Below are 21,772 nucleotides of genomic sequence, written 5' to 3'. Positions count from 1 at the left end.
TATCTATTGTATCCTTCAGGAAAGATCATGTGAATGGAGGCATAATGTACCTGAATTTTCTCAAAACCTCCCCAAAAGCAAGTGGTTTTTGAACAAAAAGGCTTTTGACATTTTTTTTTTTGACAGCACTTTACAGTCATATTGTAGAAGGCCTGAGAGAGACAATAGGAATAATCCCAGAGAAAGACACCAGACAATTATCTGATATTGACAGACATTGATATCTGTTATTGAAATGGTACAAATGTCTTCAATTCAAAACAATGTCACCCGAGTATTGCATACAGTACCATTAAACTTAACATGTTACTACACTCAGGTATGTAACTTGCTTTGTTGGGATTAATCCAGAGTTAGATAAAGGTTTGTTTCCAGGCTTCAGTTCACACATCCCACTGGTATACTGGCCCTGATGAGAAGGTATATGACTGTGAAACAGCATGTACACTAAACTCAGTTCCACATGTTTGAGGTATATTAATAAATAACTCAATGTAAACAAATGTAACTATATGAACAATGTAGTTCTTCACTCAAAAAGCTGCTGCACTGAAGAATGTCAGTGCGTATCATCTTTTAAGAAAACAATAATTTCATCATATGAAAACACAGATAAATATATTCTGCTTTGTACAGAATCAGATGTGCATTCATATGTTGACATTAAAGAGCAGCAAATAATTGATTTGTACAAAATGCCAGGTGGGCAAAAAAAAGCGCAGGTCTGGAGAGTGTCCAGTTTGGTGACATTAGGGTGGCATCTCTGCTGTTTGCAGATGATGTCGTCTTGGCTACATCGGGCTGTGATCTCCAATGTGCACTGGAGTGGTTTTCTGTTGAGTGTGACGCGGTCAGGATGAAGATCAGCACCTCTCAGTCTGAGGCCATGGTTCTCTCCCAGAAAAAGGTGTCATGTCCCATCCAGGTGAGGGAGGAGCAGCTGCCCCAAGTGGACGAGGTCAGGTATCTTGGGGTCGTATTCATGAGTGAGGGTAAGAAAGGTCGAGATATTGACCACCGGTTAGGTGCATCGGCTGCAATAATGCAGGTGTTGTATCAGACCATGATGATGAAGAGAGAGCCGACCCTCACCTATGGTCAAAAGCTTTGGGTAGTGACCAAAAGAATGAGATTGCAGATACAAGCGGCTCAGATGAGGTCCTTCCACAGGATGGCTGGCCTCACTCTGCGTAACAGGGTGAGGAGCTCAGCAATCTAGGAAGACCTCGGTATCAAGCTGCTTGAGAGGTGCCAGTTGAGGTGGTTTGGGCACCTAGTAAGGATGCCACCAAGGCACCTTGCTTTGGAGGAGTTCTGGGCATGACTGGGGGGAGACCTCTGGGTAGACCCAGGACCAGGGACTACATCTCCCAGCTGTCCTGGAGGAAAAGGATGTCTGGGCTGCTCTGCTCGCCCTGTTGCCACCACAACCCTGACCCGGAGTGTGGCTAGAAAATGGATGGATGGATGGAAAATGCCATAAACACACACACTTCCACTCTCAGACACACGCATACTCTTCAAAACACACTATTTCTTTCATTGTCACAGTCATTAAGGGTGTCTACACACACTGTATAAAACAATTTCATTCACTTTTTCATGTTTGACAGAGTCAGCACCTTGACAACTGCAGCAGCTCGGTACTTCTAAGTCTATGTGTTAAACTTAACACCAAACCCCCTGAAGTGATTCCAGTGTCTTCTTTAACAGGACATGTCACTTCGGTAGAACATTTTCACTTTTCACTCCTCACACCTCCACAGAAGTTCAGGAGCAGTCAACTCAAACATTAGCTGCCCTAGGGATCCACTGTCACCACTGGCATTCAGGATTTCCCCCAGCTCTCAATAGCAAAAACTAAAAAACAGACAAAATTACGTCTTGAAAAGTGAGATCCAGGGCTGAGAATGAATCAACATTATCTGGGTCTAACTTCCTCATTTGTTAGTTTGTCAGAAGTATTATTCTAAGATGATGTTTTCCAATTTAATATAAGAAGCCGGTGCTGGTTATGGGTCCCCAGAGGAGATAATTTTGGTGGTTGACCATTCATGAACTCCTACATAGCTGAATGCACTAACTAATAGAAATGTTCTACCAAAGTTAAACGTCACGTTTACTTCTTTAGCAGCGTTTCCGTGTCTTGGTAGTGCCTTCCAGGACAATGTGAGGCAATCCAACTGCCCATTTGTCACATGGCCAGTACTGTAGTCCAGGCAGCGAGTAAGGGATCTCATAGTTGGCATCCAGGTAAGCTATCAGGGTACTGCCATAGGCCACAGCTATCACAATCAGAATGTGCCTGGAGGATGGATAAAATGGACATAAATACACATGTTCATGAAAGGAAAGGGAGGGGAAGGAAAGGAAAGGAAAGGAAAGGAAAGGAAATGAAAGGAAAGGAAAGGAAAGGAAAAGGTTAAGGAAAGGAAAGGAAAGGAAAAGGTCAAGGAAAGGAAAGGAAAAGTGAGGTGAAGTAAACCGATCCAAGCCTAGACTTACCAGATACCGTGCAGGTAGCAGAAGTTGAGCCTCTGCCAGAAACTGCAGCCAAAGCGGTCACTAATCCAGCAGGAGATGGCCAGCACCCACAGACCTACCGACAGCTTGGCCAGTCGCAGAGCCTTCTGGTCAGTACAGCTGTGAGAGAGAGAGAGAGAGAGGTTATTATACATATAACAACCACTGAACTGACAGATACAGATATCAGAAATAGTTTAGATGATGCCAGAGTTCTCCATACCATTTCATCTCGACAATCAGAGTGTAAAGCATGTGGAGGCCGAAGCAGTTGAGAGCGTAGGCATTGGCAGTAGGCTTGACAAACGACGACACTGTGGTGATGACGGTCACCATCAGGACTAGCCTTGAGAACGTAGGCCTGTGGTTAAAACAGACAGCGAAAGAGGGACGGACAACGTGGGATAAAAGGTTAGGAGGACGCACTGAACTTCAATAAAGCTCCTAATTTGAAAAATCTCAATTGAAAAAAATGAAAAATCAATGTCAGGTTATTGAGCCTGGACTTCAGTCTTTAGGCGGTGGGATTCCTCTCACATGCTCATCAAAATTTCATTAATCTTTTCCCCACCCAGTGGTTAAATATTTACACAGGGTTCGGTGGAGTTCCATTCTCTCACTACAGCAAGGAGCCCCTCTGTGTCACCTGTGGGTGAAGACAGTGGCACCATATTGTGTCTTTGTGAGAATAACTGCAGCCGTGGCTGTCAGGCCGACTCCTGCGTGGCTTAGGTTTCAGAGTGGCGTGCCATGGAAAAAGCCTGTCATTGTTTTTTGTCTTATTAAAGGATTATTGGGCTGTGTGTGTGTCAGTGTGTGTATGTACATGTATTTTCAGGTGTGTGTCTTTGGACGTGTAAAGACATAAGAGATGACCTTAGAGTAGGGTTCCAATGCATGGAGATATAGACATAAACACACTCTCCCTCACTCTTTAGCTTGGTGGATTGCTACAAGGTGATCTTACCTGTCCTTGATAAAGGAAGGGAAGAGCTTGCGGGGGAACCAGAGGGCATATCCCACCGCCAGTACCCACAGGATTGACAGCTCATCCAGCATCTGGCCCACGAAGCTAAGAGTCATGTGGAAGTAGGCGGAGAACAGCCCTGCAAAGAGGGAAAACATATACATTTTCTTTCTCAGGTGAAACTATACAACCTTTGATAATATTGCAGGAGCAAAAATATATAAAGACAGTAGAAATAGGACAGAGGGGGAGAGTGAGAGACCGAAAGAGACTGACATGGAACATACAGAGAAAGAAAGAAAAAAAGAAAGAAAGAAAGAAAAAAAGAAAGAAAGAAAGAAAGAAAAAGACTGACCTACAAATATCATCATGATCCAGACCAGATGGATTGCCAGATTCCGCTCTCTGGCATAGGGGTGCAGCAGGTAGAGCATGATGGGAGATATGACGAAGAAAATCAAGCTGCTCATCTACAGGGAAAATATCAATCGGTGAATCAGTCAATCAATCAATCAATCAAACAATCAATCAATCAATTGCCCACTGTTTGTCCTGTGAGATTATAAATATTATGTAGAAGTTTTCTCATCATTCACAAGGTAAAATGACTTATTTGCAGCTATATGGCATGTTTTATGTGTTGTTATTTTTCAATAATATGATTATAAATAATATGAATATGAATAATGTGGTTGCATTTTGACATCAACGCTGCAGTGTGGATCTACAGTACAGAAACGAGCTTACTGTGTTAAAGTACTCCACTACATGTTCAGAGTGCTTGTAGTTGTCTTCACACCAGTCCACCTCTGAACTCTCATAGGAGAAAACCCCTGCCATCCTTTCACTGGAGTAGAAACCTGAGGGAGAGAGAGAGAGGGAGAGAGAGAGAGGGAGAGAGAGAGAGAGAGAGAGAGAGAGAGAGAGGGGGACAGAGAGAGAGAGAGAGAGAGAGAGAGAGAGAGATGAATTTCCACAACAAATCACTAACTACACAGGTGATTAGGTGTGTGGATTTTGTAATTTTTTCCTAGAAACTACACATGCGTGCGCACACACACACACACACACACACACACACACACACACACTAACTTCATAGATTTACAGATAGACTTTCAGTGAAATGTCGAGGAGTCAGTTCCCCTCCCAACAGAAGAGATGAGCAACTATCCAGGAGGACAAGAACTTTGTTTGTATAGTTGGTTTATGGAAATCAGTTTCCAGTCCCTACACTTGTATTCAAATGTGGCTTGGTGCCCTTTGTCAAAACATTTATAGTAATTTAAATGTATTGGGATGTTAATGCCAACTGTGAATGGGGACAAATAAACAGCAATAGTTTCAGATAATTGCTGTGATTAAGCTTATAGTCAACATAAAATAAAACGGTCTTAAGAATAGCTGAGATACGTATTTCTAAACCCAAAATAATAACTAAATAAAAGAATGAGATGTGAGCTTGATAAGTGTCTTTTCACCCAATGATATGCTGGCTAATGGTTTTACAACCCTGATGGCTTGCTACAGGATATTTACACACTGCATATAGTCTCCAGGCAGAAAAACTCACAATACTGCATTTTCCACATAAATAGTGTAGTTAGTGGTGTAATAGTAGACTAGGCTACAGGCACCTCAGACACTACTGTATACTGTATGTAGAATGTTACAGTAGGCTATCACTAAAACAGAATGTAGAATGTTACTAATGTAGAATGTTACAGTAATGCTATAACAGAATGTAGAATGTTACAGTAATACTGTAACGAAATGTAGAATGTTACAGTAATACTATAACAGAATATAGAATGTAGAATGTTACAGTAATACTATAACAGAATGTAGAATGTTACAGTAATACTGTATAGAATGTAGAATGTTACAGTAATACAATAACAGAATGTAGAATGTTACAGTAATACTATAACAGAATATAGAATGTAGAATGTTACAGTAATACTATAATAGAATATAGAATGTAGAATGTTACAGTAATACTATAACAGAATGTAGAATGTTACAGTAATACAATAACAAAATGTCACAGCAAAATGACCCTTAGTCCTTATAGGAATTCTATTATAGGAATAGTGACAATGCCATAAAGTACGACAAGGTCCATATAAATTCACTATTCACTATACCACAGATCAACCATGCATCCCTACAGGAATATTAGAGGATTATTATAGTGATATGACCATTGGAGAAAAAGTACCACTCGAATTCTCTATAGGAATACTATAGGAATGTTACAGTAATTTCTCGTTAGGGATGTATGCAACTTCACACTTCTTCCAATCGGAGACGCACTAAGAGCATTAGACATTTCTCTACAGAAAACCCTAATGGCTGCTTTAAGTACAGAGTGTTAAATAATAGGTCTATCAAAGTATATGAGATGGTTGGGGGGTGTCTTACCTCCCATGCTGCCGCTGTCCCAGCCACCAGTCCTTCAGTGTTGATCTGCAGGTAGCACAACAGGTGGATTTAAAGAGGAGGAGCAGAGAAACACTCCCGATCCTGTTGCACTGGTCCAGCCTGACTCTCTGACATCACTAAACCTGAACGATTTCACATCTCTGGGGCCATCGGTCATTAAATCTGTCAATGCTTGACTGGATTGATTTATCCCCATTGAGTGTTATTGCCCTCGAGGGACAGAACTCCAGTAATCCTATAATAGATATTAGAAGGATGTTATACAAATAGGCTATCAGCGCCAAAACTATAGAAATATTATAGGAATGTTATGGCGATACCACAAAGGATAAAAGTACCATAAAGTACTATAAGGTGACTACAAACTCGCTACTGAGTACCACAGACCCACCATATGCCTCTATAGGAATAGTACAGTCATTTCACGTTAGGGTGGATACGCACCATTAGTCTAAATAGCAAACACGATTTTGATTTTGTCACAGACGAAGGCTAATGAACGGACAGGATAACACCTCCAGAAACTGTCGGTAGGCTGTATTTCTCTGTGTAATCCCAGGTCTTCACTCAAAGAGAGATCCACCAAGATTTGCATCGGCCCATCTGCCTCCGCTGCGTCAAGCCAGCCAGAGAGAGCCAGAATGAGCGATTTCGCCTTCAAAATAAAAGCATAAACTTTGTCACTGGGCGGTGGGCTAGGGGGGAAACAAGAATGAGTGTGCATTGCAACAAAAATCGCACCAAAATACTAGATAAAAATGTAAATCGAAGCTATAGTGTACAATCGATACTAAAGAGGATTATATTATATCATATTACAGTACAGGATATTCCCTGAATTATCTTCTTGATTTTCACTTTGGTTGTTTGTATTATTCATCAATAAGGGTTTTATTTTGAAAGGTTTGACCAGAAGCCCTGACACAGTAAAATTGCCTCTGACTGATAGCATTTGTAACAATGCAATGCTTTGTAAATTTCCCAAACAAAATCACTGTAATATTCTTATAATATTCCTATAATATAATATTCCTAGAGAGACTTGAGTTTTTAATGACGTTATAGTACTTTCAGGTTGCTTTTTTCATCACTATTACCATTATATTCCTAGAATACTCCTGGGACTTACAGTGTGTCTGTGGTCTATTCAGTAGTGAGTATTTTTTAGTTTACACTTAGAAGACTGAAACTGGAAAAACGTGTGACCTCTCCTTGTAGGCCTACCTGAAACTTATTGACAGGTTTCCAATCTCAGAACCTGTTTTTCTTATTCTCATTCTCCTGAGATCACTGATTGTAATGAACCTGTCTGTATACCTAGTTAGCATCAACACCAGCACAGAAGGCAGGCAGACAGGCAGGCAGGCAGTCCTGTCCCTTGTTGAATTGCTTCATTGCCACCCATTGCTCCAGAGGAAGAATGAAGCCTGCATGCCAGGAGACAAGAGAGACCATGGCCTCATTCCAGCTGACAGACAGATGCAATGCTCAACTCTTTCTAGGAACAAGCTGACATCCAGGACTTTGTAGAGAAGTAAAATACGGCCTGGTATTATGGGATCAGCACAACATTCATTTTATTTTGTATCATTAAACAGCACTCTTATTCACAGTTTGCCAATTTAACTGCCATTTCATAAAAAGTAGTCTTGGTTATATTTACATGTGGTGATAGTCTGTGTAGTTTCTCCTCATCTTCTTTCCCTGATTCCAACACACACACACAAACATTTATATTTAATGCACTGCGATGTGGAGCTCTGCCCCGGGGCAGAGATGGAAACAAATCAGCTCTCAGGGGCCTAAATGAGCAGAGAAGACCAGGTGTGGTGCGCCAACCAGGAGACTATGGTCAATCCAATTACTGCAGGCAAGGTCTTCAAATGAGGCCTTGGCTGTTGAGACTGCAACACACTATGTGCATCTTACTCTGCTGTTAACCACCATCCCTGTATGATGCCTGCAGCAATATGCCTCTTGTTTATTTGCTTGTCACTTTTTTTTGCATCAACTGGCTGTAAAAAAACAAATACTACCTATCAAATGAAATTTAGTTTTCCCTCTCTTTTGGAAGAAATAGCCCATCTGTATTCACACCAGGTCTCATTAATGAAGCTACTTTGTAAGTAGAGCAGAGATGCATTTGCAATTGGTTGTTCCTCAACTTTAGCTATTTATCAAAGCTCAAAAACAACAAAACTATTTTTCATGTCAACTCAGAATGATAAAAAACTTTATTTCTCTTCTTATTCATATACAAAAGCATACAATTTTGATTGGTTGATTGTGAGGAAATCACATTATTTTACAAAATCAACCAAAGATTAAAAAATAAATGCAATAATGCACAATTTAACATTATTAAAACAATTCAGTCCCCTCTGGTAGTTTCTTGTGTAAACCTTTTATAAATTACTGGTGTCACAATCTACACCAGTGTAAAATTCTTTGAGGTAAAAATATAAAAATGGGCCTCCATTTGGCAGGATGAAAATTACCCATGAATAGAAAATCTAATTTTTTTTTTTTTTTTTTAAATTGAAAACATAAGTTTGTTGTCACTGTATTTGTTCATGGCTGTGATGCCATGTGAAGCTCGGCAAGGTGCATGCATAACAGTCAAGTCATTCTTAACACTTTGAACTTATCGCATATTCAACATATTCAACATATTCAACATATTCAACATATTGTAAATGCCAGAAAGCATTGCAGTAATTGAAGGTCACTTTGCTGTTCAGGCTGTAACTGTAGAATGAAGTCGAGTTCAGTGAGCCAGTTTTTAAAGAAAGGTGTTTTGGGGGTGTGGGGGGGTCAAAGATCTTGTTGCTAGGTCGAACAGAACAGGATGGACTGAGAGAACAATAGAGATGAAACCTGAGCGGCATTCTGCAGTGGATCTCTGCTTTAACTCTCATCGTGACCGACACAACAATGTGTCCTCTACTGTGCTCGTACAGTATGTTGCTGAACAAGTTATATGTGACTCAAATGTCAGTAACATTCGCCCTAAACAGCCCTTTCCACAATGTCTGTCGCTGAAGATCTACCTTGCAACCATGTACCATTCACAGGCAGTTTCTTTAGCGTGCTGTATGTGTCGTTTTCAACAAACCACACACACACCGACAGACATCTGCTCGATGAGATTAGTTCATAACTGACCCTGCGCCAGTGAATTGAGAACATTGATCTATTCTATACACTTCCTACTTCTCTCTCCCATATCTTATCTCTCATTCAGTCTCTCAGGTGAACAGAAGAAGTCCTGGTCAAATCTTCTCCACGTAGTTTCCAGGGAAGAGACCCTCCTTTCCTCGAAACCTGCCTGTCCACCAGCCAGATGGATCTACAGGGAAGAGCAGCAGGGAGAAATAGCGTTAAACAGTGTCGGCCTACTTCACAGTGTACTTAGAGGTGTAAACGATACAATTCAAATCTCTGTTTGCTTTTGAGTCTCTTGATCGTTTATTTAGACGGCTGAGCCGCCCTTGCAGTCTCCACATACCTTGTTTGACCAGGTCGATGACATCGTTGACGTCGAAGCTGATCTCGTCGGTGTCCTGGCCAGTGTACTGATATATGGCCCGGCAGCGGGGCCCCTGGGGGCGGGGCTGGGGTTTAGGAGCAGGGGGAGGCCGCTGACCGATGCTCCTCTTCCTCTGCATCCTGAGAGAAAGAGGGAAACAGAGGGAAATGAGAAAGGGATGAGAGCAGCTCCAGAAGAAGGGGACTTGGAGCGTTTGATCAAAGACAGATCGGTCTATAAAGTATAATTTATTTTTATTTTTGTATACTCTTGTTTACAAGACCTTTTAATGCACTTTGTGTTCCTGATTTGCTTTTACACAGTAGGTACAGTAGATGTAGATCACGTGAATAATGAAAACTTGTCTGGATTTACTGTGAAAGCCTATTAGATTAAAAAGGTGAAAATGCCCTAAAATGCTCTGATCATTCATTCATTCATTCATTCATTTGTTCATTCATTCATGCATTATATCTTGGTGAGTGATGTGCCTTGACTTGCCTTGATGACTCATTCATTCATTCTTGTATTGTCTTTTTAGTGAGTGATCTGCTCCACCCTCACATGCTCCTCCCTCCCTCCCTTCCTCCCTCCCTTCTTTCCTTTCTTCCTCCCTTCCTTCCTTCCTTCCTTCCTTTCTCCCTTCTTTCCTTCCTTCCTCCCTTCCTTTCTTCCTTCCTTCCTTCCTTCCTTCCTTCTGTATATTTTTTCAGCAGGTGATCTCCCTCACCCTGACATGCCCTGGTCAGGCACGTTGAGGAAGTCCAGGTTCCCTTGCTGGTGCTGGGTGGGTGCCGGGGCTCTGCGGGTCTTCTGGGAGCCCAGTTTGGGCAGTGCTGCACTGGGTGGCCGGCCCTGTTTCTGGGGGACGAATATGTGATGTCTGATGGGTTCTGAGGGGCTCGGCCTCTGGGAAACTGGGCTGCTCCGTTCTGGTGACCTGAGGAGAGAGCAAGTGGAATAATGGTGAGGACAAAAACCTTTCAATACTCAAACAACCTCCAGACTTCAGTACAGCTGCTGTTAGATGGGAATCTTGCACCTCAAAAAATACTTTTCAGAAATTGAGAAAATTTGTATTAAGGTTCCAAATCCATTTTTAAAATTATATAATGTGTTTGGAATGGTTTTTATCAAGTCTAGTGCCATGATGCTGCAATAACAATTAACATAACATTGAAATTGAAGGAGTTTAGGCTGAATAATGACTTTACCTCTGCTGACTGGGTGATTTCTCCCTCCACCACGAGACTGTGGAGCAGTCTTCCTGGTTGGCTCTGATGAAATATATATTCAGTTACTATAACATCTTGATACAGTCTATCTAGGGTAACAGCTGGCAGAGAATGAAACCAAGAATTAGGCATCATAGGTGTCTTAGTTTTTATACGTTGCATTTCTGCTGCAAAGAGGAACTGCTCAATTCTTGTGAGATGATTTTATTAACTTACTAGAGGTCTTGGGCAGACCGTCTCCTATTGTGATGGAGAGGGTCTTCCCTGCAGGTTTGACCTGGGCCAGGTTGCCTTGTCCCCTCTGGAAAACCACCAGCCTGGAGCCTCCTCCACCCCAGCCCTCCTTCTTCACTCTGAACTCCAGTCTGGGCGGGGAGAAGACAGACAGATTATGTGTGATATGTGTTTCTGTGAGTTTCTATGCATGTGTACGTACAGGTCCTATGTGTTCCCCTACCTGTCGTTGAAGGAGAGCGTCAGTTTTCTCCTGGTCACCTCCTCATAACGTTTACACAGCAGGCTGAGGAACTCTGTCTTGAAGTTGGACTCCAGCAGACTGTCGTACTGGGCCTCATGCAGGATGAAGAAATCATCCATTCTTGTACTGAAGACAAAGGCAGAGGATTAAGGATTTAGGCAGGATTTTAATAAAAGGTGTCTCTCTATCCGTCTTTCTGTAGATAGGCTGTACTGACATACACTGACATAGCAGTGTACAAGTTCTTGTATTTTTGACCAAATCATCAACCACAAATGCTGCCATTACCACTACCCTACCTGAGAGAGACGCCACTGATGTTTCCAAACTCCAGCTTCCGTTTCAGCACCTCTTTTATCTGTCCTTTCTCAGGTCCCTTCTTCACCTTCTCTCGGCCAATCAGATAGATACACTTGGCGGTCAAGATCAGGTCTCTCTTAATGGACTGGATGTGAGAAAAAAGAAGGAAGTGAGAGGGGTGACTAATGCAAGAAAAGGAGAAGAAGAGGGGGTGGCTTCGGAGAAGAAGGATGGGTGGGTGGATATGTCAAGTCCACAAAGAACAGTCTAATCTATAAGTCTGTTTTAATGGGTACAGATGCATGATAAATCTGCGGTCTCACATTGTCACACAGTGTACAACCAAGCCAACTTCCCCTTGTCTCAAATTACATGAAGCAACTTAACAGAACCTTTTTCTTCATTCCTTTGAAGGACAATAACAGTGTTTTTTAGGGACGCATATTTCTCTTTACTTGATGGGAGTTACAGTAATCTTTTTTCCATTCAAATCAAACAGGAGGTGAACCTCACCTTGAATCTGCGGTCAAACTTGTTGACGGAGTCAGCAAAGTCGACCCGCTCCCTCTTGGCCAGGAACTGCCGCAGCTCGGGCCGCTGCTCCAGACCGAGGTAGTCTCCAACGAAGTTCCGGTTGATGCTGTTCGTCCTCCGCTCCTTGGAGTTGTACAGGATGTCTGAGGCTGAACGTGGCAAGGATGGACACACATTATGAATCATGAAATAGATGTGACTCGAATAATGTGATTAGGGAAGAATAGGGGCAACAACTCACCCTCCTCTCTCATCTGCTCATACTTCCTCCTGGCGATGTATTTCCTCCAGGCCTTCTGGATGGTCCTGGCGAAAGTGTCAAACTTCCTCTCCCTCATCTCCTCCAGCAGGAACAGCTGTGGAGCACACAGACATTATTTTCAGTTCTGAATGATACCTCATATTGTTTTTTTTACAGGATTTCATCAGTTTGCTATCCATCAAGTAAATGAACCGCTCTGTACCGATTCGGGGTTCTTGACGAAGACCTTGGTGCGTCCCATCTGGTACTGGTCGTTGTCCATGTTGACAGACCTGAGGAGGTGAAGGACCCCCTGCTGCTCCGGACCCCTCCAGTACGGCCATGTCTCAGCGGTCAGAATGGCATACCTGGACACAACACACACACACACACACACACACACACACACACACACACACACACACACCAGGAGGCACAAAGGCGTTCAGAACAGAGTGCTGCATTCCTCTCTCAGGACGATCTTAGAGGAAACCACGCACACTAACATACAGAAATGGATGCATTCACATGTACACACACAACAATCACGTACTACACACACACACACACACACACACACGTTTTACTCACCTCTGCAGGAACTTAGGGAAGGGTCTGCGATAGGCAAAGCCGGCCCTTCGTACACGAATGTTTTCCCGCAGCCCGAGGTATTCGACCTGATGCTTAACCCTGGAAACAGTTGGAATTGCCATCATTCGTTCAGTGGTGTTTACTGTGTGGGTGTGAACATGTGAGTATGAATATGTGGGTGTGAATATGTATGTGTGAGACAGAAACAGAGAAAGAAAGAGGAAGAGTGTGTGTGTGTGTGTGTGTGTGTGTGTGTGTGTGTGTGTGTGTGAGGATGCTAACCTGCTCTCCTCCCAGTCTTTGGGTCTCTTGGTCTCATTGGGCTTGATACAGCGGATATAGTGAGGAGTGCACTTCATCAAGGTGTTCACTAGGTCATTAGCTTGTTTCTGTGGGAAGAGTGTACAGTCCAAGCATTGTTACAAGGAAAAACCTCTTTCTTTCTTCTGTATTGTACAGATTGAGTCAGACAAACTGATTAAAGCGCCATGAGGCACTTGTTTCAGTTCTCACCTTGATCTTGGAGCTGGCTGTGGTCGGCCTGCTTTTCTTATCTGTGTTGAGGTTTTCAGGGAACAAGCTGCGGATGAAGTTACTGTAAAGACGAATTGACAAATTGGCAATTGGTCAAAGCTCTTTTCACTGCATTTCCCATGGTTTTAACTGTACTACACATACTGTAAGTGGAAATGTTAGTTAGGTACGGGACACTCACTGTTCGCTGCTCTGCATGAGCTCAATGAGGTCAGGGAAAAGCACATCCCGGTTTCTCTCACAGAAGCCATTGATATCGTATGACACCTGAGACAACACCAACCATTATAACTGTCGCATGAATTTTTACCAATCATTATTAAGAAGGAAAAGAAAATAACCTTGTGAGGTTATTTGCCACAGAGCTTCAAATTCAAGTGTTAGTGATTTTACAGCCGTCATTCATGCCAACAAGCACTACAGCTTCCTCTTGGTGTGAACTAATTTTTTCAAGTCCATGGCTCCCACCTTGCCAGCGTAGTGGTGTATGACGAAGCCTGAGTTCCAGCTGTTGAAATGCTCATGCGTTCCCACAGCAGCCTGCAGCTTCTGCAGCAGGGTGCCATCTGCACCCTCTCCCTTGGCATGCATGGTGGCACACACGTCATCCAGCACGCTCATTATACCAGGAGGGTTCTGCAGGGAGAGGACAGCATGGATGAATCTTAGTGTAATATTGGGAACTGATGCTACGTATTTGAGTGTGGGAGATAAAAACAACTTGTATCACCAATTTGTCATTTGATTTTGTAAGAAATCTGTAACTCACGCCTGTCACTATCCCCCACATATAGAATGAGTTACATTAAATGATGAAAACCTATTGAAAATGCATTGTTTGATGCTATGTAGATAAAAGATTTCTGCAGGACAATATGTAATTTCAAGGAATGGAAGGAGTCATCAAGGCCAAGCACCACACTGACACAACTACTGATTTCTCTTATCTGTTTTTTCGGCTTCTTGACTGAGATGATGCAACTTTGAGCTCACCAGTTTATTTTCAATGAGGTCACACACAATCTTGTTATTGAAGTACTCGATGGCCGTCCACTTGATGCCCTCCTGAACATACTCTTCCTGGGAGAAAATTAGGAGAGACAGAAAGAAATGAGCCTGAAAACTGAAGAAAGTGTGTTTGGATGATATTTGCAGCCCTGCTCAGAGAGAATGGAACAGCAGCACACTCTGCTGCTAATTCTACATAATGCAATGACCTCCTGTAACCAAAGGAGCTCTGCTTGCTTGGATTGGCAGTGAGGATTCAGAGAGGATTAAGACTTCAGATCGAGAGAAGTGTCAGAAGTTAAGACAGCAATTTAAATGGACTGTAGCTACCTGCTCGGCCTTGAGAGTCAGCTCAATAAAGATCTGCTGCAGTTTCTCGTTGACAAAGTTGATGCAGAACTGCTCAAAGCCATTTCTCTGCCAGGGAGAAGACAAGCCAGTCAGTCCAAGTCGGATTAAGCCATGCATTGAACATCTGTTACTATGGCGGTTGTCTATAAATATTAAGTGACCGTTAGAGTTGTAAGAAGACGAACCTGGAATATCTCAAAGCCGTAAATGTCAAGTACTCCGATACTGTAATCTTCATGTGGTTTCTGGATGGCTTTATTTATGGCCTAGAGGAGAGAGAGAGAGAGAGAGAGAGAGAGAGAGAGAGAGAGAGAGAGAGAGAGAGCAGATTGATCTCCAGTTGTATAGGTATTTCAGTTGGATAGTTTGACAAAGAGACAGAGGAGGATATCATTTCACATTTCATTTCATCTAAACCTGTTGGCATAGTGTAATTCAGACAAGGGAAAAACAGGCATAAGAATGATCATCTATCTCTAGTGACAGCAGAGTTGCGCAGACCTCCACCAGGTAGTCAAAGAGTCGTGCGTAGAGGGCTTTGGCCAGGGCGTCACGCGTGTAGGTGGCCTGCTCCTGGTTCAGGGTCACGTTGATGGACTCAGACTTCCCTGCCCACTTTGAGTCCATCTTCCGGCTGGTCAGCTTTTCCTGCAGACGGTTGGGGTCGATGCCCAGCAGATAGGCAGGGAAAGCGAGCACTGGGGTGTCACAAGAGCAAACAAAGGCACAATTCAGTTTCAGTTTCAGATCGACAGCAGAAATGTCAAATGAGTCAAAATGTGGCTGAAAATGAGGTACGGTGCAGATATACATCTTCTAACGTCTGGGAGCTAGACTGAAAGTGTATAGATCGCTTGAAAATTGATCTAGATTCAGCTGTAAACGTTCATCTCCATTTCACTTCCTTTAGACTTGGTTCAAATTTGGGTAGTGAAGAAAATTCTGCAATAGCTAGAATTTAATAATGCTAGACATGGGCTAGTGGGCTGGTAAAATTTCTACCTCTGATGTAAACATCAATTATCTAGTAGGCAAGCAGTAAAGCAGAGGATAAACAGGAACGTATTCAGATTCTATCAATTAGCATGGCATCTATCATGGGACCGGTTTTGTCATGGTGAGTTTCCCCACAGCTCTAATTTACTCACATCCCTATGGGAGAAAATTAGCAAATTTGTATTTAACGTGAGAGTGTGTGTATGTGCGTGTGCATGTGTGTGTGTATGCAGGCATGTGTGTCTCACTCACAGTCGGTGCTCTCCACCTGCCCATAGTTGCCTGCCTCTATGAAGGTGATGTTTCCCAGGTGGAGGATGCCTCCTACGATCTGCAGCACCTGAGCCTGGACGTCTCCTGGGATCCCGATCACCTGCATGGCTTCCTGGAGACGACAACACAACGGCTGAGAGAGAAAGCCACGATACACAGCAACAGTTTGAGGGCAGTTCTACCGACAAGCATCTGTGACTTTCATTTGAAATATCTGTTTGTTCTGTTTGTTATTGCCTTTTTAGAGGTTGTGTTTGTTATACTTTATTCATTCCCCAAGTTAGAAATTCTCTTTTTGGTCTCTAACCCTAACCCTGGGGTTCAGAGTGAGCCTTTATATTCAGGTGGAAATTTAAAAGGGGGATAAAAGAGTTTGAATTCCCCTCATAGATTTTAGGGACAATTAGGAAAGCAGTGGTTGATATTATCGTCCCTGTTGCATGTTAACAAAACACCCACTAATATTAGTTTGCAGTGTACAAGCTATGGCAGTGTGTTCATTCCCTTTATTTCATGGAACACAGTGAGGTACAGTAAAGTAGGTTCCTGTGTGAAACCTACTTTATTTTCTCCAACACTAACATACCATGGTCTCCTGGAAGTCTTTGCTGTCGTTGGTTCCGTCCACCTTGTAGGTGCCAGACTGGTTAAGGTAGTAGTAGTAATCTGGGGTCATGATGCCCAGGCCCTCCTTCTGCTGCGCGGTGGCGCCCTCTATCAGCTGACAGACAACAGTGCAGGTAGAAAAGCAGCTGAGCATGATTCTCCAGGGCGGTGATTCTCAAAGTGGGTCTGGTGACCCGGGTCCCCAGCCAAATGGAGAATAGTTCACTTTCACTATAATGGAATGAACTAGAAATAATCCTAATTATCCCAATGAACATCAACATAAGGGAGACTTCCTATAAATAAGGGAGAGATGGCACCCAGGAGTTATATAGCTAAAAATAATAATCAATGGCAAATTAAGTTTGGATCATAAAATCATCAAAATGGACAGCTAATAATGGAGGAATTCAGGAATATTTATTAATTTAATTTAATTTATTAATTTAATTAATTTTTTTAAGAAGGCATAAGGCATATTTTTCACATGTTTCTGTGATATTTAAGGTGATATCTGCCAGTTGATACACTTGGTTGATGTGATCAAGCCTGTATCTGATCGCTGAGGTGGTGTGTGATAGCTGTTTCACTGTGCAGGTCTCAGATCAGCCTCTCACCTGATAGTAGATGTGGAAGTTTCTCTCGTTCTCATTCTGGCTCACTACCCTTGACTTCTCTAGCAAGAAGTTGGAGATTTTGCCTCCGTCCGGCTGTCCTCCTCTGCTAAACTGGATCTCGAAGTATTTACCCTGATAGATACACAATCACAATACAAACTCAGATGTGACCAACAGGCAGGCCATCCGCTGATCAATCGATCTAATCTGGTCCTTGGGCAACTGCAAAGTAGAAGTGTAGAAATCCCCCATCATGCATCTATCCTGAGACACTGCAACAGCCTATTCTTTCTCAAACATAACATACAATTCAATAGAAATATCACAACATAAAACCTGTGTCTCTTAAATGAGTGTCAGCTATCAGAGAGTGAGAATTTCCCTAACAAGTGCTTTCAAGGTGAAGCAAGGCAGAAACAATGCAGCATCATTTTTCACATAAAAACTGTCACTTCCATGTTTGCTCCATCTGTATGAACTCAAAGGTAATCCACATGTTACTAGATTGAATCTATCACTGCACAGTTGCCACCCTTAAGCTAGGGTCCCTACCTGATCTCTGGGGTTACATCAAAGATAGACAATAGATGAACAGGAAACATCAGATATCGATGTCATGCACTCTACTGACAAAAACTGCACAGTTGCATATGAATGTGGTTTACAGCTCTAAAGTGTTAGGACCACTGTGATGGGAAATGTAAAGGGGGGGAAAGTTGACTGCGCTGGTGTGAATGAATCACATTAGAAGTGTTAATTTGATGGCAGATGAGTATGCTGCACTTGGAGAATTGGGTATACTGTAACCCCACTATCAGAGATAGATCAAAGGTTATTACGCTTTAGGGTGAGTATTTTCCAAATGCTCTGTATATCTTCATATAGCCCTCATTTACATTACAGTAAGGCAGTATATACTGTAAGAAACCCAAAGCTATTTGACTTTTTCTCTTGGATTTCTGTTGGATGAGTTTGTGCTGAGGGAGGGAGGCCAACTGTGTGCCATCAAATATAAAGCTCTTCAAGTTGAGTGATCATAAAAGCTTGCAGATCTCCAGTAGATCAGAGTCTAGTACAGTGAGTCAATTTCAGGGGGGAACTAGGGGGTGATGGTGTCTAGTTTTTACAAAGTAGATGATGCATCTCACTTGTTGACTGTAAATTTATGGAGAAAATTACGTAAATTTTAACATATCACCTATTGGTGGCAAGTAAACCTATCTCAGCTAATATCCACTTTTCAAACCTGCTCTTGACCTGATTCCAAACTCCACTTAAAGTTAAGCCTCTTGACTAATTGCTGACAGGAAGGAGATAACAGAGAGGAGCAAAGAAAAATAAGACAAGGGTGTCAAGAGAAGAGAATGCTGGTTGAAGAGTGATGGGGCTCTTACTCACAAAGCGACTAGAGTTGTTATTGCGGACGGTCTTGGCATTACCAAAAGCTTCCAGGAGAGGATTTGACTGGAGGATGATGTCTTTTACATGCTGGGACACATGCACGCACGCACACACGCACACACGCACACACACACGCACACACACACACACACACACACACACACATACACACACACACACACACACACACACACACACACACACACACACACACACACACACACACAGAGTAAGAGAGAAAGTAGAAATAGCTATTTCAGACTGTAGATTAATGGAGTTTCAGTCATTTTGGACCATCAGATAACTACCAACATTGCATGCAACTTAAGCCACTACAGATACCTGTACTTTCGATCCTCCCCCAGATACTTTAGAGATGTAACCCATGATGTACTTAGCAGCCACCGTCTTCCCGGCTCCACTCTCACCGCTGTCAGAGCACCGTACAAAATATAACACAACTCAGTGCAACACAAAACAATACAGTATTACACAACACACTAGCACATGGCATCACATGATACAACACAAAACACACGCGCACACACCATCCATGTGAAACTGTGACATCAATGTGATGCTAAAAAAACATATTAGATATTGAAAAAGGGAAAGCGGTGGTCACCTAATGATAACACACTGATTCTCGCAATCAATCATCATGTTCCTGTACATATTATCAGTCAGGGCGTAGATGTGGGGAGGGTTCTCATACTGGGCCTAGAGAGAGAGAGAGAGAGAGAGAGAGAGAGAGAGAGAGAGAGAGAGAGAGAGACAATCAGTTTAGGTGAATGGAATATAAAATGCAATGGAATAGAACAGCAGAATACACCACTATCACAGATACAAAGTGTACTAACCTGCGTATTAAACTATACCTACTGTGTAGGTACTTGACAATCTCCCTAATTAATAATGTACTTACACTCACTCACAGTGTAAGAGACCTTTACAATGGCTTCATTAAAACATTGTTTTTGTACTGCTGTAATACATATGTAGGAGATTTTCATAAAATACCTACACAGTAATATTGTGTCCTTACAATACTTTTCTATAGGTTAATACAAAATTTAATACACTGGAATAAGGCCACTGTAAAGTAAAGTGTTACCTAAAATACTGAACAATTTTACTCACAGCCCCTTGGTAGAGTTCAATTTCCCTGTCAGTGAAGTAGGGCATCTGTTTGAATGGGTTGACTGATATCAGCACAGGGCCGATGTAGGTCTGCACAGCACAGTCAAGGAGGAGAACTGAACAAGAAGCTCGGGAATTATCTCTAAAATATCCATATGTCTCTATGTTTTGTTATTTTCCCTAGTTAGTGCTTACTACTTAATAAATGCAACAAATGAAAAGAAAGAGAGAACACAACATCTTGGCTAACTGCAGTGTTTACCGTAGATGTGATGTTGGTAGATGATGTCAACTGTTTTTTGGGTTTTTTTTTTTGACTGTGCACCAGTTGTGTGCAGATTTTGGTAAGCTTTTTTTCTCACTCTAAATATGGGTTTGAAGTTCAGCTGTGCTCTTAGAAGACGGAAGTGTGCTGTTGAGTCACACGGAAAATGCAGAAGAGGAAGAGTGAATTCCTTGTGTGTATGCCCATATACGTATGTTTGTGTGTTTGTTTGAGTGCGTGGTTGTGTGTTTTGGGAATTTCTTATTACTTGGAAACGTGTGTGTGTGTTTGTGTGTGTCAGTGGTGGAATGTAACTAAGTGCATTTACTCAGGTACTGTACAATTTAGAGGTACTTGTACTTTACTTGAGTATTTCCATTTCATGCTACTTAATACTTCTACTCCATTACATTTTAGAGGGAAATATTGCACTTTTTACTCCACTACATTTATTTGACAGCTTTAGTTACTAGTTACTTTGCAGATTTTGATTATTAATACAAATTATAAATCAACTAATAAATTATGATATATTTCTGTAGGTGAAGCTAACCAGCAGTATATAAAGTAATTACATTTAGCTCCACCTTTACCAGCTGCAACATTATAGTGATGAACACATTAATGCATCAATAATTATAGTCCAATAACATGCTATATATGATTCTGAAATGGGTCATTCTGCATAATGACTACTTTTACTTTTGCTACTTTAAGTATATTTTGATGCTAATACTTTTGTATTTGACTTACGTAAGATTTTAAATGCAGGACATTTACTTGCAACAAAGTATTTTTACACTGTGGTATTGCTACTTTTACTTAAGTCAAAGATATGAATACCTCTTCCACCACTGGTGTGTATACAGTATGTGTGTGTGTGTGTGGGGGGGGGGGGGGTATGAGTATGACAGTATACTAGTATAAATAGGACAGAATGGGAGTTTAGAGTTGTATACTTAGTGCAACACACAGTCTATGAAAGGGAATGAATTTGATTTGAATGGAATAAGTGAACATCAAGGTTTCCATTGAACACCAACAGCTTTTCTTCTCATTTTCATCTCTAACTTTCAGTTGTGCGATAAGGACTGAAGGTAACAAAACATTCAAACATTCACCAGCCGCTTGTGTTATCTTACCAGCCATAAAGTGATGACCGGTTACCTGCCACAGTGGCTGGTAGACATGAAAAATGACCTGCCACAGCCAAAGATTTACTGGCACTTACTGGTTCACCCTGATTAGGAAGGAGGCCAGCGCCTGTTGACAGATAAAAACACTTCCTGTTCAGCGCTCATGATGACTTCCTGCACTCACAAATAAAATCACAAAATCCAGTCAAACAAAACCATTTTGTTGTGGGTTTCTGAAAGGAAAGAGAAACTCTAACTGCGCCGTTCAACAGGACAGAGAGGCGGCGTGATGCTGAATTCAAACACCGCATCACACAATATATAACTGGAGTTCACAAGAGCAATCATCTGGATCGCAGCCGGTAGGATACGAAGATGTAGTCGTCCATGTATCTCTTCTTGAGGTTTTCCACGATGGCGTCCTCGTTGATCTTGGACAGCAGCACCATGTCGTCCACGCCGCTCTGCTTCACATTCTGACTCTGCCAGTGGTACTTCGCCTGTGGGAGGGAGGGAGGGAGGGAGGGAGGTGGAGGAGTGAGCAGAGGGATCAGGCTGAGAGAGCTACAGAGGTGAAGATCAGGTTGAGAAGCTGCAATTAC

General features: G+C 42.2%; 2 protein-coding genes across 2 annotated transcripts; both read right to left on the bottom strand.

Moving 5' to 3' along the window:
* Window positions 1-1,231: 1,231 nt before the first annotated feature.
* acer1 (alkaline ceramidase 1) lies at window positions 1,232-6,041 on the bottom strand. The gene is made up of 8 exons (XM_071517026.1): window positions 5,915-6,041; window positions 4,238-4,350; window positions 3,846-3,960; window positions 3,491-3,629; window positions 2,747-2,884; window positions 2,506-2,643; window positions 2,124-2,305; window positions 1,232-1,448 (listed from the first exon to the last, which is right to left on the bottom strand). Exons 1-7 carry the CDS (start codon window positions 5,919-5,921, stop codon window positions 2,128-2,130), a joined length of 828 nt encoding a protein of 275 aa, XP_071373127.1. The 5' UTR covers window positions 5,922-6,041; the 3' UTR covers window positions 1,232-1,448; window positions 2,124-2,127.
* A 2,110-nt stretch (window positions 6,042-8,151) lies between these two features.
* Window positions 8,152-21,665, bottom strand: myo1f (myosin IF). The gene is made up of 27 exons (XM_071517025.1): window positions 21,542-21,665; window positions 19,770-19,859; window positions 19,255-19,349; window positions 18,972-19,059; window positions 18,627-18,716; window positions 17,229-17,360; window positions 16,592-16,726; window positions 15,985-16,117; window positions 15,238-15,434; window positions 14,922-15,002; window positions 14,716-14,802; window positions 14,371-14,457; window positions 13,846-14,013; window positions 13,559-13,644; window positions 13,357-13,438; window positions 13,126-13,232; window positions 12,844-12,942; window positions 12,476-12,620; window positions 12,253-12,367; window positions 11,991-12,160; window positions 11,477-11,622; window positions 11,157-11,303; window positions 10,916-11,064; window positions 10,679-10,741; window positions 10,195-10,404; window positions 9,444-9,604; window positions 8,152-9,284 (listed from the first exon to the last, which is right to left on the bottom strand). The coding sequence occupies exons 1-27, from the start codon at window positions 21,617-21,619 to the stop codon at window positions 9,165-9,167; spliced, it is 3,261 nt and encodes a 1,086-aa protein (XP_071373126.1). The 5' UTR covers window positions 21,620-21,665; the 3' UTR covers window positions 8,152-9,164.
* Window positions 21,666-21,772: the final 107 nt, after the last annotated feature.

Source organism: Centroberyx affinis, unplaced genomic scaffold (assembly GCF_046629955.1).
Source record: "Centroberyx affinis isolate AG114_WGS23_722 - 3 ecotype Tasmania unplaced genomic scaffold, CSIRO-AGI_Caff_v1 ptg000449l_1, whole genome shotgun sequence".
Taxonomy (NCBI): Eukaryota; Metazoa; Chordata; class Actinopteri; order Beryciformes; family Berycidae; genus Centroberyx; species Centroberyx affinis.
This window is presented reverse-complemented; position numbering and strand designations above follow the sequence as displayed.

Coding starts and splice junctions, on each gene's coding strand:
- acer1 (XM_071517026.1), bottom strand. Junction 3,630..3,845: donor GATCATGATGATATTTGTAG/GTCAGTCTTTTT, acceptor CCCTCTTTGCAG/GGCTGTTCTCCGCCTACTTC. Junction 2,644..2,746: donor CTGATTGTCGAGATGAAATG/GTATGGAGAACT, acceptor TCTCTCTCACAG/CTGTACTGACCAGAAGGCTC.
- myo1f (XM_071517025.1), bottom strand. CDS start 21,619: ATGGTGCTGCTGTCCAAGATCAACGAGGACGCCATCGTGGAAAACCTC. Junction 13,645..13,845: donor TACACCACTACGCTGGCAAG/GTGGGAGCCATG, acceptor GTGTTGTCTCAG/GTGTCATACGATATCAATGG. Junction 12,943..13,125: donor AAAGACTGGGAGGAGAGCAG/GTTAGCATCCTC, acceptor AACTGTTTCCAG/GGTTAAGCATCAGGTCGAAT.